Source organism: Cibotium barometz, chromosome 39, assembly GCF_041138505.1.
Source record: "Cibotium barometz isolate CiBa-2024 chromosome 39, ASM4113850v1, whole genome shotgun sequence".
Taxonomy (NCBI): Eukaryota; Viridiplantae; Streptophyta; class Polypodiopsida; order Cyatheales; family Cibotiaceae; genus Cibotium; species Cibotium barometz.
Genome location: NC_141084.1, coordinates 19,045,094 through 19,062,326, shown reverse-complemented (window position 1 = coordinate 19,062,326; position 17,233 = coordinate 19,045,094). Strand labels below are relative to the sequence as shown.

Genomic DNA, 17,233 nt, shown 5'->3' with positions numbered 1-17,233 from the left:
GCAACTTCTTTGTCACAGAGCATTAGTACGTCACATGTCCAAGAAAATCCAGAGTGTACGAAGACAGTTGGTTCAGCGCCGTCTTGACCATCTATGGGAAATTGATGCAAGGTTGCCCTTTGTGCATCCCTCTGAGGGGGTTATCATACTGACATGGTATTTGTCAGACCCAATATGCGTACCCCTACGCAAAGAGGATGATAGGAGGGCTATTATTCTAAACCTCAATGGTTTGTTGTGCCATGTTGTCGAAACCCAATATGACGAGAAGGATCCTCCTTATAGCAACAAGTTGGTAAAATACCTAATTAACCAATATCGTTATGTCCTATGTCACAAGGATGCACGTGAGTTCTTAGATTGGTGTATTCAATTCTTTCATGTTTTTATTTGGAGTGCATGTAGGAGAACTAAGCTCTCTAAAAAAAAGGAAGAGGATGTGTGTGCCAGTCTTATATTCTTTGCAACCTTGGTCATTTCTTGATGTATTACCCATGCACAGGCCATTAAAAAGACAAAATGAAGGTCTGAACCCAAAATGCTAGTATATCCAGCGCTCTAGCAGATGAATATGGCTGGATACCATTAACTTTTTCACTGGTATCCAGGAATTGTGTCAATGATCATTGTTTAGTAGAAACCACTAGTATTTTCACTAGTAGGCCTCTATTCCCTTGTATGGAATTTTAGAGAACATTCTAAGGATCCATGTATGTGAGTGAAAAGCAAACCAATTGAAATCAATTTCTTGCCTTCAACAAAAACCAACAAATCTTGGCATTCTTTCTTGCAATTGGTTTTTCTCAATTTGAGCCCTGAAAGTCACACTAAAGGATGGTTTTTTTTCTTTTGAAAGTCTTGGTGTAGATATTAATTGGTGTAGGCATCAAGGAAAACTTAAGGCCCGTTCATTTTGCTGTTATTACATTATCTTTATATCTTTCTGCAATGTCAGAAATAAACTTTTTTTCTAACCAGTGAGAAAAAGGACAACCTTCAAGCCTTAAAAATTCGAATGTTGAAATTAAAGGCTAAGCAAAATTACAACCAGTGTTTCTCAAGTTGAGCCCTGAAAGTCACACTAAAGGACGAGTTTTCTTTTTTGTGAAATAAATTTTTTCTCTGACCACTGAGAAAAAGTACAACCTTCAAGTCCATCCGTCCTCAAAAATTCGAATGTTGAAATTAAAGGCTAAGCAAAATTACAATCAGCTTTTCTCAATTTGAGCCCTGAAGGATGGTTTTTTTTTTCTTGTGAAAGTCTTGGTGTAGGTATTAATTGATGTAGGCATCCAAGAAATCCCAAGGCATGTTATTACATTATCTTATATCTTGGTGCAGTGTCAGAAATAATCTTTTTTTTCTTATAACCATTGAAAAAAGGACAAACTTGAAGCCCAACTGGTTTTTATTTTAAAAATGCATAGATTAGTTGGTTTTATAACTAAGACCTCAAAAATTTCCATGTTTTCATTAAAGTCAAAATTACATCTAGTTTTTCTCTAGTTGAGCCCTAAAAGTTACACTAAAGGACGGTTTTTTTTTTAAGTCTTGGTGTAGAACATGTTGAAGAGGAGGAGATTACTACATGTGTTGGTCTTCCTAGTGCACGTGATGGGGTGGAAAAGCACATAGACATGTTCAAGAGGAGGAAATTACTGTTAAAGAGGAGGAGATTTCTACATATGGGGGATTGTATGATGGTGTTGTTGATGACATGCATGTGAGTGAAGCATTGGAGAATGATGCTATGGGACCTAGCCCTATAGCTGCTGGTGCTTTTGTTCACCTTGAAAATGAAGTTGTACAAGATGAACAAAAAGAGGATGATGTACCAATCAACAAGGAGAAAGAGGAAGATGTACCGATCGAGGAGAAAATGGGCTATTACTCATTCTTTTATGATTTTGTAGGCTATTTTTCAACCCGATCATATTGATCCAAGATGGTGGTATGTGATTCAAATCACCCCACAATCCACCCACATATTTTAACATGAAGAAGTGGAGGAGAAAGTGGATGACAATGTAGTATATGATGAGGATCATGAAAACCATGACAATATGGAGGGTGTAGATCAAAGAGAGCAAATTGAATACCAACACATGGAGGAAGGTCTACATCAAAGAGATGGAGATGAAATATGGCTTGAAAATGGTGATGATGTAGATGTAGACCCTGAGATTGATGGTGGCTTGGATCTTTTTATTGATCTCTCACTTGAGCTAGACATTGATCCTGCTAATCAAGTAGATTTGCTACAAGATGGGATTGATGTAACATACTAAATACATTTGGCATCATTCCAAAATTTTATTTGCCTCCTTATTTTTGGATTTTTCAAGCTATTTATACAAGATGAAGTTGGTTGTGTGCTTTGTATGTGTTGGTGAGAGAGAGAGAGAGAGATAGATAGATAGATAGATAGAGAGAGAGAGAGAGAGAGAGAAATTGTGCCAACGATCATTGTTTAGCAAAACACACTAGCATTTTTCACTAGTAGGCCTCTATTCCCTTGTATGGAATTTTAGAGAACATACTAAGGATGTATGTGAGTGAAAAGCAAACCAATTGAAATTAATTTCTTGCCTCCATTAAATACAACAAATCTTGGTGTTCTTCCTTACAACTAGTTTATCTCAATTTAAGCCCTGAAAGTCACCCTAAAGGATGGTTTCTTTTTTTTCTTCTCAAAGTCTTGGTGTAGGTATTAATTGGTGTAGGCATCCAGGAAAACCCAAGGCCTATCTGTTATTATATTATCTTTATATCTTGGTGCAGTTTCAAAAATAAACTTTTTTTCTTATAACCAGTGAAAAAAAGGACAACCTTGAAGCCCAACCGGTTTTTATTTGAAAAATGCATAGATTAGTCGGTTTTATAATTGAAACCTCAAAAATTCAAATTGAGCCCTGAAAGCAAATTAAGCCCTGAAAGCTGTATACACTAAAGGAACATTTTTTTTTCCCTGTGAAAGTCTTGGTGTAGGCATCCAGGAAACCGGGGCTACTTTATTTTGGTGCTTTGAAGCTTTCAACATTGTTACATTATTTTGGTGTAGGCGTTCATTTGTTGTGATGGAGAGTCTAGTGGCTCACAGCATAGCCTTGATGAGGAGTTTGGGATTCCAGCTATTAGGACACCTAGTGTAAGAAAGGCTAAGGCAGCCCGCGAGGACACCAAGGACAAATCTAGCACCACACAAATAAAATAGGGTGAAAAATCCAATTCAAAGATTGATGTATGATGGCTATGTAGCGCATTATTATGCATACATGGCAAAGTTTGTGAAGGACGTTGAACCCATATGTTTTGAGGATGCTATTGTGCATGCAATCTAGGATATATCCATGGACGAAGAAATGGCTACATTGGATGTAGATAAGACATGGGAATTGGTGCCTTTCCCTGAGGGTAAAAAGGCAATTGGATGTAAGTGGGTGTATAAAGTGAAGCACAACTCAGATGGAAGCATCTCGGGGCATGCACTACAAGAAAACCCTAGGTATCACGTGTGTTCAAGAGGTATTTTAAAAACCCCTTAACTAGAATTTTCCCCCCAATAAAACAACCCCTCTTTACTTTTATGAACTAATGGATTTTTTTGTAAAGTTAAATTAAAAAACCCCTCCTATTAATGGAATCCTAGTAATTTTTCTCAATGTATCTAATTAAAAATATCCCTCTTGCTAAATTCACGTGCTACAATAATATTTTTTGAGGTGAACCCCCCGAGGGAACCATTAGCAAGTACAAATCTAGATTGGTTGCTAAAGGTTATGCTCAGACCCATGGCATTGATTATGAGGAGACATTCAGTCCCATTGCTAAGATGGAAACCGTTAGAGCCCTAATTGCAATGCCTACTTCAAAAGGTTGGGTCATTAGATGAATGTAAAGAATGCATTCTTACATGGTGAGTTGAAAGACGAAGTGTATTTGGACCAGCCACCTGGTTATGAGGATTTGAGTCATCAAGATTATTTATGCAGGCTGCATAAAGCCTTTGTGGTCTGAAATCAGTGGCGCTGAGAGCTTGGCATGACAAAATCGTAGAGTATCTTCTCACCATTAACTTTCAAATGACAGATGCATACCATTCACTCTAGATGCAAAAGAGTGATATGGAGATTATCATCATTACCATTTATGTGGATAACTTAATTGTTAGGCGTGATGATGAGCAAACAGCTGAGCATGTGAAGGATCTCCTTAAGAAGCAGTTTGACATAAAGGATTTAGGTAAGCTAAGATACTTTCTTGGCATTGAGGTCATTAGGAAGCCTGAGGGCATATGGTTGTCATAGCGACTATATGCTTTGGACATGTTGTAACATTGTTGCAAGCAAAATAGGTAACCAACGAGAGTCACCGAAAAAGATTCTCACCCAAAATATGTGAAATCTCAAAAACAGCTTTAAAACTTTTCATAAAACTCGATGTTTTGCATCAAAGTTGATGTGCATAACATTAACTTTTTCACACAACTCGACGTTTTGCATCAAAGTTGATATACAAAACATCAAGTTTTATGAAAAATTTGATGTTTTACATCGAGTTGATGCAAAATATCAACTTTTGTGGGAAGTTGATGTTTTGCATAACATTGATACAAAACATCAAGTATTGTAAAAAAGTTGATCTTTTGCATGGAAAGTTGATGTTTTTCATATAAAGTTGATGTTTTATATCAACTTGATGTTTTATATCAACTTGATGCCAAATATCAAATTTTCATAAAAGTTAATGTTTTGTATCAAGTTGATGAAAAACATCAACTCTTAGCTGAGAAGTTCTTACACAGCATTAAGTTGGCATTAAGTTGGCCACCACAAATGTTGTAGCTAAAACATCCTTACCATGTGTAGTAACCAGTAGGATTCGAACCTGAGTCCCTTTCTGTAAACAAGTATTTTGGAAAGTATAAACTTTTGTTTCTTAAAGCGAGCTTTTTTATGCTTTCTAAACTCATTTAATAACTAAAATTACTATTTAACTCCTTTTTGTCAAATCAACAAGGACACATCTTCTTTAAAAATGAGTATGTAATTATTTTTCAAAATTAGACAACTTTTAAATAGCTTATTCATGATATTTTAAAATTCATCTGTATGTAATGAACTCTTTTTAAAAAAGTATATATTATCAATTACGAAATTGTGATAAGCAAGAGCTTCAAAATGCATGAGAAACAATGTCCTCACACGGCCCTCAAGGATTGAATTTTACAATGCTTTTAATTTTTGAATACAAACAACTTATGAGGTTTGCTAATGTGTGACTATATGAGTGGGTGAGTGCGAAGCTATGTTATTGTTTGCTAATGTGTGACTATGTGAGTGGGTGAGTGCGAAGCTATGTTATTGTTTGCCGCCGAGAATCGTACTTGCTTCTTTATTGCAAAGATCTTCTCCTCTTCCGCTTCTCTCTCCACATGCAAGGAAAAGAAGATGAATGTATTATGCTTTTTCCTCTCTCTCTTTTTCCCTTTTTGTTAAGTGAAAGTGGGAATGACTCCTTTTTAATGATATTTTTCTTTTATTTTATAAAGAAAAGCTTTAAAAATAAAAGAACGTATAATATGAAAATTATATCCCTGCAGTGCAGCAGTTTGAATCGTTCTCTCTCGCCTTTACGATCTCAACGAGTGGACACCAGAATGACTTTAGAAGGGTTGTCATCTGCTACAGGGTCGCCCTTTTTTCTTTGACAGCAGCGTGGGCTGCTGTGGCTGTAGCCGGATCAACACAAAGTTGATGATGAGGGCGCCTCTTTCTCCTTTAACGCGTGTGAGGTTTGGCGACTTCGTCTCCATCCCCTTCATAGCCTTTGTTATTGCTCACAGCACACATAGGCGGGCGAAGATTATGGCAGCATTCCTTCTCTCTTCAAGCATCCGGGTTCGAGCCGACAACACTTCTCTTCCTTCATGCACTATGGCGTTTCGATTCCAATGTTGGCGGCTTCTTTCCCCAACTATTAAGGTTTCAAACCTTTAAATTGTAAATGGGCCAAGCCTTTCAAGCTAAGGTCTAAGGCCTTTTTAATTTTAAATGGGCCAAGCCCCGGTGTCCCATGCCATGGCCGCTCGTGAAAGCTTGCATTGCCTACACAATTCACCCCCCACATGCCAAGACCAAGTGAGAGTGTCGAGCGGGATGCATGAAAATGACGGAAACACGATGTGCTAAAAAAAATGCAATAGTGGCATCCTGCGAGGGAAAGCTAGCTGGCTAGTGTGAACCCAGAATTTTCGGTTAGACTAGTGCCTTCTCCATTGGGCTACAAGATCATGAGCAAATGGCTAGGATCTATAGTGAGAAAGGTAACATCTGACAAGTGAATCAATTGACGGGTCATGGATAGAATGAGAGAAGCAAAAGTGGAAGGATGGGATGACTTGAAAACCCTTAGAAGACTACCCTGCTCCTCAACTCCCAAACACTTAAGGTCTTGCACTATTTCCCAAGGATCAATGTCAAAGGAAGGGGTATCTACCAAGGTACGATCAAACTTTTGGGTAGGCCATCAAAACTAAGGAATCTGCAACACGATTTCCATGACGAGGCAAAAAAGGTCAAGGAAGAAGAGGTGAAATGGGTGAAGAGGTCACTGGCTAAAAGACTATAGTAGTGCATCATCAAAGGGTGGAGGGTGCGGGCTTGGCCATGAAACTGGTGGACCACGAGTTGTGAATCTCCATAGATATGAACATGAGATGCTCCCAAAAGAAGTAGTGCTCTCAAACCAATCAAAAGTGCCTGATATTCAACAATGTTGTTGCTCAAATGATCTCCCAAAAGAACTCCCAAAAGAATAGCATTCCCTTCAGGTGGATATATGACAATGCCGCAACTACCAAGTTTGTCCTTGCCCCTACATGCTCCATCAAAGTATAGACTCCAAAAAGGCGTGGTAGATTCAAGAGCATCTGCAACTCATAACGGAAAAGTCAATGCAATCACATCCAATAGGGCTTAATTTTATCAAAATTGGTTTTGGTAGAGAACCATGTCCCATCCATTTCTACAAGCTGGACTTTATTGCGAGGAAAACCTCAACAATGCAATAAGGACCTGACCATAAATGGCTCAACTTCCCAGGGAAAAGCTCATGACATGCATCATAGAGAAGAACCAATTGCCCTTTCTCAAAAGAATAGGTTTTAGCTTTCTTATCACGTTGCTTGGTTTGACGTTTCTTAGCCTCTTAATGTAGATAAGCTCTCAATCTCCACTTATCTAGATGCTCCAAAGTGCCCAATCGCTCTTGCAAACTCTCCTCCAAAGGTAGTGTGTGCTCATGCAAAAACCTCAAACTTGCCAACTCATGCTCAATAGGTAACACACATTCTTGCCCATAAACTAAAGAGAAAGGAGTGAACCACGTGGCTTCCTTGAAAGTAGTGTTATAAGCCCAAACAGCTGCTAGCAACTTCTCATCCCAATCCCTTTTATGAGTGTCCACAGTTTTTCTAAGGATAGTGACCAAAGTTTTGTTTGTGCTCTGAACTTGCCCATTAGTAGCAGGTTTGTAGGGGGTGGTTTTATCATAACGGATATTGAAATAAGCGGTGAGTTCCTCAATGACATCATTAAGAAAATGGGTCCCCCCTATCAGAAACTAACTCAGCAGGTGCCCCAAAACAACAAATGATATGCTCAGTCAAAAATGTAGCAGTAGTGCGTGCATCATCTTTCCTCACAGCTCTAGCCTCACTCCACTTAGTTAAGTAATTCGTAGCAACAATGATATAAGATTTCCCATGCTTGGAAGTTGGTGTAATAGGGCCCACATAGTCAATCCCCCACTTCTCGAAGGGAAGGGCAGCTAGAATAGAATTATTAGGGCGCAAACGATTCTCAAGGCAGGTGGCACATCTTTTACACCACTCAAATGAATCTTTAAAACAGATGGCCACCAATACCCAGCCCATTTTCAATGCAGTGAGTTTCCCAGTGAAATGACCTCCACATGCACTATCATGACACTCTTTCAAAATGTGTGGAATTTCCTCTCGTGCAACACATCGGTGATAAATGCCCTCAAACCCCTTGTGGTACAAAGACCCATCAATGATAGTGAATTTCTGAGCATGCGTAACTAATCTCTTCTTTGTGGCTTTGCTCATGTCAAAAGGAAACTCAAGTGTGGACAAATAATGAGCAATTTGGTCATACCACTCACGTGCATACTCAATGTGAAACAACTCAGGTGCAGGTGCAATAGGCTCATCTTTGCATGGGATTACATCAGCTAAGCAATCCACTAACTTTTGCAATGCAGGAGGTTTAGATTTAAGCTCATAGTCAAAGGCTTGCAACTTGACAATCCATCGTATAATACGCTCAGGGGGCTCTAGCTTACTCAATAAAAGGCGCAATGAATCTTTAGAGACATAGATGATGGTGCGTTGGGTAGCCATATATGTGCAAAACTTCCTAGCACTCTCAGCAATAGCTAGACAAGCTCTCTCAACCCATGTGTAGTGCATTTCAGCATCTTTAAGCTTGCGGCTATAATATGCAATGGGGTGTAATTTTTTTATCATAAAGTTGTGCAATGCAAGCAAATATTACCAAATGAGAACAAGAAGAAAATAAATGAAAAGGCTTGGATGCATCATGTGGTTTGAGGATAGGGGCGGTAGTGAATGCACTTTTAAGAGAAGAGAAAGAATTTTGTTGAGGTTCCCCCCAAATGAACTTGTGCTCAACTCGAAGAAGTGTATTCAATGGTAAAATAAGTTGTGCCATATCTTCAATGAAGCGGCTATAGTGTTTAGCAGCTCCAAGAAAACCCCGTACTTGACGCACGGTAGTAGGTGGCAAAAATGCAAGAATAGCCGCAACTTTTTGGGGATCCATAGAAATGCCATGCTTGCTAATGAGGTGACCCAACAAAATGCCATAAGTGACCCCAAACACACTTTTTTGCATTCAAAGCTATTGATTTTTCACAGCACTTGTGAAAGACATACCTAAGGGCTGCAACAAGTTTATCATGCGTGGTCCCAATCCCCAAATCATCCATGAAGATCTTTAAGAAATCGATCAAATCATCACGAAAGGATTCATGCTTATAGCGCTGATATGAAGCACCCGCGTTGCGAAGCCCAAACGGCATGACATGATATGCATATGTGCCAAATATAGTGGTGAAAGTGGTTTTGAGCTTATCCTCATCAGTGGTGATAGCCATTTGATTGTACCCAGAAAAGCAATCCAAGAAAGCATATATCTCCCTCCCCGCCAAAGAGTCAAGGATTTGGTCAATAAATAAAAGGCAAAGGGTAGTAGTCCTTAATAGTAGCTTTGTTAAGCTGCTTATAATCAACACATATGCGAAGCTGCTGATTATTTTTAGGGATTACAACAATAGGAGACACCCATTCAGTGTTATCGACAGGAAAAATCAAACTAGCTTCTAAAAGCTTTTTAATTTCCGTGTAAACCCCCTCTCTATAATGCTCAGGCAATCTGCACTGATGACGTTGGCACACAGGTGTAGTGTCGGGTTTAAGAGGAATGCAGTGCACAACAAGCTCGGGTGGAAAACCTCTCAACTCGGTGTAATCCCATGCAAAGATGTCCTGATACTCCAGACATAAAGCAATAATCTCCTCCCTCAACGGTGGATCTAAAGAAGTTCCCAAAAGCACAACTTTCTCATCCCCTTTTATAGGAACTCTCACAGTATCCTCCTCTCTGGCCAAAGGTGGAGTCTCCTCATCATCATCAAGGGTAATCTCAATAGAATCAGGGTAAATGCAATAGGAACTCGGTGTACATGAAGAAGTAGAACTCCGGTCATCATCCCCATCACGCTCAACATCAGTAGTAACCCCAGGGCTCACAATAGAAGAAGGGTAAGCAGGAAGAACCGCTCAGGAAGATCCTCTACAGAGAAGCAACCGCCCTCTAGGAATGTCAATAACACAATTAGTCTTCCATATCCAAGGTCGCCCTAAAAGAAGTTGGTACTGGCCAGCAGGTCTTGGACTAAGCCGCAAAACATAACAATCAATCTCCACCATATACGCCTAGCGACAGTGTGACTGGCAAACCCTGGATGAAACCCTCAGCTCTCACTGGTGGATGATCACCCATACGCAAACTAGTAGCAAGAACTTCATTAAAAGATAACCCTAGCTTGGAAAAGGTATAATAACTCAAAACATTGACGCCTGATCCTCCATCAACAATAGCATGTGGAATCACTAGCTAGTGGATCATGCACTCCATTCGAGGACACTCACGCTCAGCAAGAAGGGAATCCACTTTTTGAACAATAGGAAGATTAGGACCCACTCCCTGGGAAGAACTCAAAGCTCTGCAGTACCTCCTCACAAAGGCTCGGCTAGAAGGTATTGTGGAAGGGACATGGTGAGATCTACTTGATTAAGAGCAGAAACAAGGTCAAAAGAAAGAATGGGGGAAAACAACTTACTTGGAGTAGGGCATGGACGAGTGTGGCGAGGTCGAGGTAAAGGGTTGGCAACAGGAACAGCGGCATGGGTGGGTGGGTGGGTAGTAGCAACAACAGGTTCGGGATCTCTCTCCTCATCAACAACCTTCTCTTTCCTCTTTCTTGTGATGGCTCGCACGGGTGATGAATCTAACTCAATCATATTAATCGAAGGGTTCTCAGTGGTGGAAGGTGGTGCACTAGACGAAGCAACTACTGGAGAACTAGGAGACCCCCTCTGAAGAAGTGTCCAACAAGGGCCCAGGGGTTTCTCGGCACCAATACGATGATTAATGGGGCCGAGGGGTGGCAAAGTGGTGCTCCTATTCATCAAATGGCACATCTTAATGTAACACATATCCTCTGCATGCCCCCTACCCAAACATTTCTCATAAGTGCAAACAACAGTGGGGCAATCTTTGGAAAGATGGCCGGATACATGACAAGCTTGACATACCATGTTGGTGGGATTAGGCTCAGGGTGACGTGCAGACAACAAGTTTTGTTGGGCGCTTTAGAAAATTCACATCAAGAGTTACAGCCTTCACATTTTCATTAAGTTGGTTCATGTAATTTGTTCATCATGTTTTTCAAATCCCCAATACTAGACGCGGTGCTTTCATACCCATCCCCCCCCTTATGATGTGCTGGTGGTGGAGTGGTAGAAGTAGAATCAGGGTAAGTCACATACGGTGATGGAGCATGAGGGGTAGGAACATGATTTTGTGAAGAGGCTAGGGGAGCCACGACGCTAGAAGAAGGTGGGGGTGCTAAAGGCAAAAGAGGTGGTGAGGTCACTTGAGGGTGAGGTGGTACAACGGGTGGGAATTGGAATGGTTGAGTTGGTTGAAGTTGAGGCACATACGATGAGGTTGGCCACGGTTGTTGGAGGGAGGTCAAAACTGGAGTATGTGGTGGTAGCCATGGATAATACGAGGGAGATGGAGTTGTGACCTATTGTGGCTCGTAAACACATCGATAAGAGCTCTCCACATTAATGGCAAAAGTGATGGCCGTATTCAAGTCATTTGGGACTTGAGCTCTAACTAAAATTTGGATGCTAGGGTGTATGCCTTGTAGAAACGAGACCATGATAGTGAGCGGGTCGATGTTAAAAACAGGAGTGTAATGATCAACAAAGTTCCTAAACCTCGTGGCCGCTTGTTCCACAGTCTCATGCGGGTGATTTTGCTTAAATGAGCGTAATTGCTCAAAAAATGTGAAGAAGTTTAGAGGTTTGCAAAATTAAGACAAGATTTTTTGCTCAAAATTGACAAAGTTTGGGATGGAGTTTGGTTGTTGCTTGTTGGCAAACCAATTTGATGCCTCACCTTTGAGTGTAGTGCTAAAAATATTCATCACATGCCCTTCCTCGACGATGTGTGAGGTCAAACAAGCAATTTTGAAATTGTTTAGATGAGCGGTGGGATCCTCCAATGGCGTCCCATAGAATGTGGGGAATGGGATGAGGGGTGCATCAGGACGGGCCAAAGGTGATTGAATGGCGAATGGAGGAGGAAGTGGTGGTTGAGCCATAACTGGAATTGGTATAGAAATTACGATTCCAGGTAAACTCCCCCCCGATGATGGCGAAGGAGGTGAACTTTGTAATGGAAAAGTGCTAGTGGGGCTAGAGTGAAGTAGGTGTTGCTTGGCTTTCTCCCTTTTATGGTATCTCTTAGCTCGGTCAGTCTCTCTCAAGCTATCTTGCCAATCTTTGGCACTTTGCATAAGTCCCCTTTCCAAGTAGGTTCGTGTCGTGGAACCAAGACCAAGTCAAGGTCCCACCAGGCATTCCACTGTCTGGGAAATATCTGGATGAGCAAGGCAAAGAGGACAAAACCCGACAACCCCCCTAGATATCCAACAAGGATAATGCTACCCCTCTCCCAACACCTCAAAGGAGAAGGCACTAGTTAATAGGAATGTGTGCTATGGATCTTTCTGATAAATACGGCATTGCAATAATAAGGTGTTGATGATGTATACACACACAAATGTTAAACAAGCTTTGTGCTAAATGGCAAAAGAGCGAGATGACACTACGACAACCAAGTGAAGCAAAATGCAGTGTGAAATGTGCTTTGTTTATTGAATTTACAAGATGAATTATGGCAAAAGAGCGAGATGAGACTACGACAACCAAGTGAAGCAAAATACAGTGTGAAATGTGCTTTGTTTATTGAATTTCACGTGCACGGTGCTTGATTTACAAGACGAATTATGTAGCTCTTTATGATGAGAAAAAGAGAAAGATCTTATCCAGGGCCACTTCTTGCTTGATGTTGACGAATCTTTTGCGGTATCTCTTAGCTCGGTCAGTCTCCCTTTTATGGTATCTCTTAGCTCGGTCAGTCTCTCTCAAGCTATCTTGCCAATCTTTGGCACTTTGCATAAGTCCCCTTTCCAAGTAGGTTCGTGTCGTGGAACCAAGACCAAGTCAAGGTCCCACCAGGCATTCCACTGTCTGGGAAATATCTGGATGAGCAAGGCAAAGAGGACAAAACCCGACAACCCCCCTAGATATCCAACAAGGATAATGCTACCCCTCTCCCAACACCTCAAAGGAGAAGGCACTAGTTAATAGGAATGTGTGCTATGGATCTTTCTGATAAATACGGCATTGCAATAATAAGGTGTTGATGATGTATACACACACAAATGTTAAACAAGCTTTGTGCTAAATGGCAAAAGAGCGAGATGACACTACGACAACCAAGTGAAGCAAAATGCAGTGTGAAATGTGCTTTGTTTATTGAATTTACAAGATGAATTATGGCAAAAGAGCGAGATGAGACTACGACAACCAAGTGAAGCAAAATACAGTGTGAAATGTGCTTTGTTTATTGAATTTCACGTGCACGGTGCTTGATTTACAAGACGAATTATGTAGCTCTTTATGATGAGAAAAAGAGAAAGATCTTATCCAGGGCCACTTCTTGCTTGATGTTGACGAATCTTTTGCGCGCTTGCCGATGATGCCCTCCACGATAAACAATGTCCTCACGGCCCTCAAGGATTGAATTTTACAATGCTTTCAATTTTTGAATACAAACAACTTAACGAGGTTTGCTAACGTGTGACTATGTGCGTGTGTGAGTGCGAAGCTATGTTATTGTTTGCCGTCGAGAATCGTACTTGCTTCTTTATTGCAAAGATCTTCTCCTCTTCTGCTTCTCTCTCCACATGCAAGGAAAAGAAGATGAATGCATTATGCTTTTTCCTCTCTTTTTTTTCCCTTTTTGTTAAGTGAAAGTGGGAATGACTCCTTTTTAATGATATTTTTCTTTTATTTTATAAAGAAAAGCTTTAAAAAAAAGAACGTATAATATGAAAATTATATCCTTGCACTGCAACAGTTTGAATCATTCTCTCGCCTTTATGATCTCGGCATGGCTGGACACCAGAATGACTTCAGCAGGGTTGTCCTCCTCTGCTACAGGGTCGCCCTTTTTGCTTTGACAGCAGCGTGGGCTGCTGTGGCTGTAGCCGATCAACACAAAGTTGATGACGAGGGCGCCTCTTTCTCCTTTAACGCGTGTGAGGGTTGGCACCTCTTTCTCTTGATGTATTACCCATGCATATGCCATAAAAAAGACAAAATGAAGGTTTGAACCCAAAATGCTAGTATATCCAGCACTCTTACTAGTAAACAAATATGGGTGAATACCATTAATTTTCTCACTAGTATCCAGTGAGAAAATTAACAAATTTTCTCATTGTTTAACAAATATGGGTGAATGCTAGTATATCCAACGCTCTTACTAGTAAACAAATATGGGTGAATACCATTAATTTTCTCACTGGTATCCAGTGAGAAAATTAACAAATTTTCTCATTGTTTAACAAATATGGGTGAATACCATTAATTTTCTCACTGGTATCCAGTCGAAATTGTGCCAACGATCATTGTTTAGCAAAACACACTAGCATTTTTCACCAGTAGGCCTCTATTCCCTTGTATGGAATTTTAGAGAACATACTAAGGATGTATGTGAGTGAAAAGCAAACCAATTGAAATTAATTTCTTGCCTCCATTAAATACAACAAATCTTGGTGTTCTTCCTTACAACTAGTTTTTCTCAATTTAAGCCCTGAAAGTCACCCTAAAGGATGGTTTCTTTTTTCTTTTTCTCAAAGTCTTGGTGCAGGTATTAATTGGTGTAGGCATCCAGGAAAACCCAAGGCCTATCTGTTATTATATTATGTTTATATCTTGGTGCAGTTTCAAAAATAAACTTTTTTTCTTATGACCAGTGAAAAAAAGGACAACCATGAAGCCCAACTGGTTTTTATTTGAAAAATGCATAGATTAGTCGGTTTTATAACTGAAACCTCAAAAATTCAAATTGAGCCCTGAAAGCAAATTAAGCCCTGAAAGCTGTATACACTAAAGGAACTTTTTTTTTTCCCCCCCCTGTGAAAGTCTTGGTGTAGGCATCCAGGAAACCGGGGCTACTTTATTTTGGTGCTTTGAAGCTTTCAACATTGTTACATTATTTTGGTGTAGGCATCCAGGAAACCGGGGCTACTTTATTTTGGTGCTTTGAAGCTTTCAACATTGTTACATTATCTTTGTAATAATATATAAAAGGTTGCGTGTGTGTGTGTATATGTGGCGGCTATGATTGCTTGACCTGGTCGAATTGCGCGTCCGGAGATCTCCTGCAGAGCCTATAAAAACCTTTTGATTCATTAAAAAAAAACATCCTTCAAATTCTGATCTTCCCACTAATATCGCAATCCATAATTAAGCTCAATCTCAGCCAATCTACTACCGCAAAATACATAATTAAGTCTTTTAACGAGTTCGTAATTAGCCTGCAAGGAGGGATGAACATGCGCTGCACGACAATCTGCGAAAGATCTCCGGTAGCCTGCCGTACTGCACCTGCTGTTCGATTGCTTTGGCCCGTTCTTCTTCTTCTTGTGATTGCAGGCGGCGTTGACGTCGTGGCCTCTGCTCGTGTACTGAGTCCACGTACTCTTCTGCAATCTGATCAATCACAGCTCCTGGAATCCGGTATCATTATCCCGACCGCCATCTCCGTGCCGTCCGGCAACACGCTGCACCTGGCGTTGCGAGCGGTGGGCCAGCAGCACTACGCCTTCAACGGCACCAACTGGGTGCTCTATAACGCCACCGCCAAGCTCTACGTCGATGGTACTAGCGCCAACGATTCTCTGGTAGGCGCTGTTGTGGGCAGTCACTTCTTCTTGGCCCAGCCGGATGCCAGCGGCGGGCAGCCCTCATGGCAGACCTTCGACCAGCTGGGCACTGAAGTCAGCCGAGTCACCGCCAAGACCCTGGCGTCCATCACCGTCGACCAGGAGAGCATCCCTTGGAGTCTTCTCCAAGCAACCAGCTACAGCGGTAGCAAGTGAGTACTACTACTCTTATTCTTAGAAACCTCCGATCGACGTTTAATGAGTTACGGCAGATATTGACACAAGCTTGTTTGTTGGATATTGTAGGGAATCGTTGGGTGATGTGAGCTACGTTCAACGCCTCGAAACCCTGCATGGCCTGCCGCCCTCCAGCAGCACCGCCGGAGCCACAGTGGGCGACACCTACTCCTCCGAGTACTCAGCGCTCTACGCCTACTACGTCAAGAACTATGCTTGAGCTGTCTCCTTATACTATGAGGAATTCGGCTTGCTGGTCTGATCCCTTGCCTTGCTGAGGCTCCAATATCAACAAGCGGCTCCAGGCCCCCAGACAGACATTTGTCCATGTCATTGAGCTATCATATATGTATACCTAGAATGAAATATGGGAGAAAAAACGTTGTACAAATATGGAAGAATATATGATGTGTCCATATGTGGTATAATTCCACATGAGTATATTAATCATTAAGCTCCCAAATCAATCATTAAGCTCTCAGATATGTATACAACTATGGGATATTCTGTACACAATTCAAAATCTATTACAAATGCTAGAAGTCTTTGTGGGACATATATCTAATTAATTAGTCCTTATTCTCTATATGACGTACCCATATTCTGTTCTATGTTATAAAACAAAATTTCTCAAATCTTACAGAAAAATCAGTCATACTGCAGAAAAAACGAAGAGATTTTCAAGAAATCATATTCGTTTATAAATCCAAAGAAACAATAATATTCGTCAATACGAAAATCTCAAAAATCAGAGAGATAATCGCCAACAAAAGATCTAGCCAATAGGGAGAAAAGCTCAAGGTAAAATACCAAAAGAAAACGAAAGGCTGCAAGGCATAAGGTATCTCTCTATCTAGGAATTTTTAAAATCTATAAAGTATAAGGAAGGGACCTAGAAGGCTATGTCTACTAGCCTTGGCTATGCTTGTATGCATGTCTTCATCATCTCAAGGGATTTAAGCAAGGCCAAAAAGAACACAAAACTATGGAGATTTCATTGGTAGCAAAGCGAGCACATCTTGATGGTGAGCAGATGATGACCTACAAAAATCAAATCCAACCGGATAAGAAAAGAAGAAAGATTTAAACCATATGAATAAGGGTTTTTTTTAAAGCTTACACAAAGGGTAATTCCTATGCAGAGAGGGAGCAAGAGGTTCTGTCTTATTTACTACCACTACAAGGGATTGGGCTCATACCCGCGCTCTTAGCCGCTAAAAATGACTTGTGAAAAAAAGTAGCGGGCCCGTGTATCAGCGCGTGTATTCTCGCGGCCAGAGACATGCGTGTAAAAACGCGTGTACAGTGCCTCTCAGACGCGCGTATACACGGGTGTTTAGCCGCGTTTTTTTTTTCAGAC

General features: G+C 40.8%; 2 protein-coding genes across 2 annotated transcripts; one reads left to right on the top strand and one right to left on the bottom strand.

Moving 5' to 3' along the window:
• Positions 1–7,594: 7,594 nt before the first annotated feature.
• LOC147615823 (uncharacterized) lies at positions 7,595–8,425 on the bottom strand. The gene has a single exon (XM_086777902.1). The coding sequence runs from the start codon at positions 8,423–8,425 to the stop codon at positions 7,595–7,597; it is 831 nt and encodes a 276-aa protein (XP_086634028.1).
• Positions 8,426–15,191: 6,766 nt separating this feature from the next.
• On the top strand, positions 15,192–16,375 carry LOC147615822 (uncharacterized). Its single transcript, XM_086777977.1, has 2 exons — positions 15,192–15,848; positions 15,943–16,375. The coding sequence occupies exons 1-2, from the start codon at positions 15,301–15,303 to the stop codon at positions 16,091–16,093; spliced, it is 699 nt and encodes a 232-aa protein (XP_086634103.1). The 5' UTR covers positions 15,192–15,300; the 3' UTR covers positions 16,094–16,375.
• Positions 16,376–17,233: the final 858 nt, after the last annotated feature.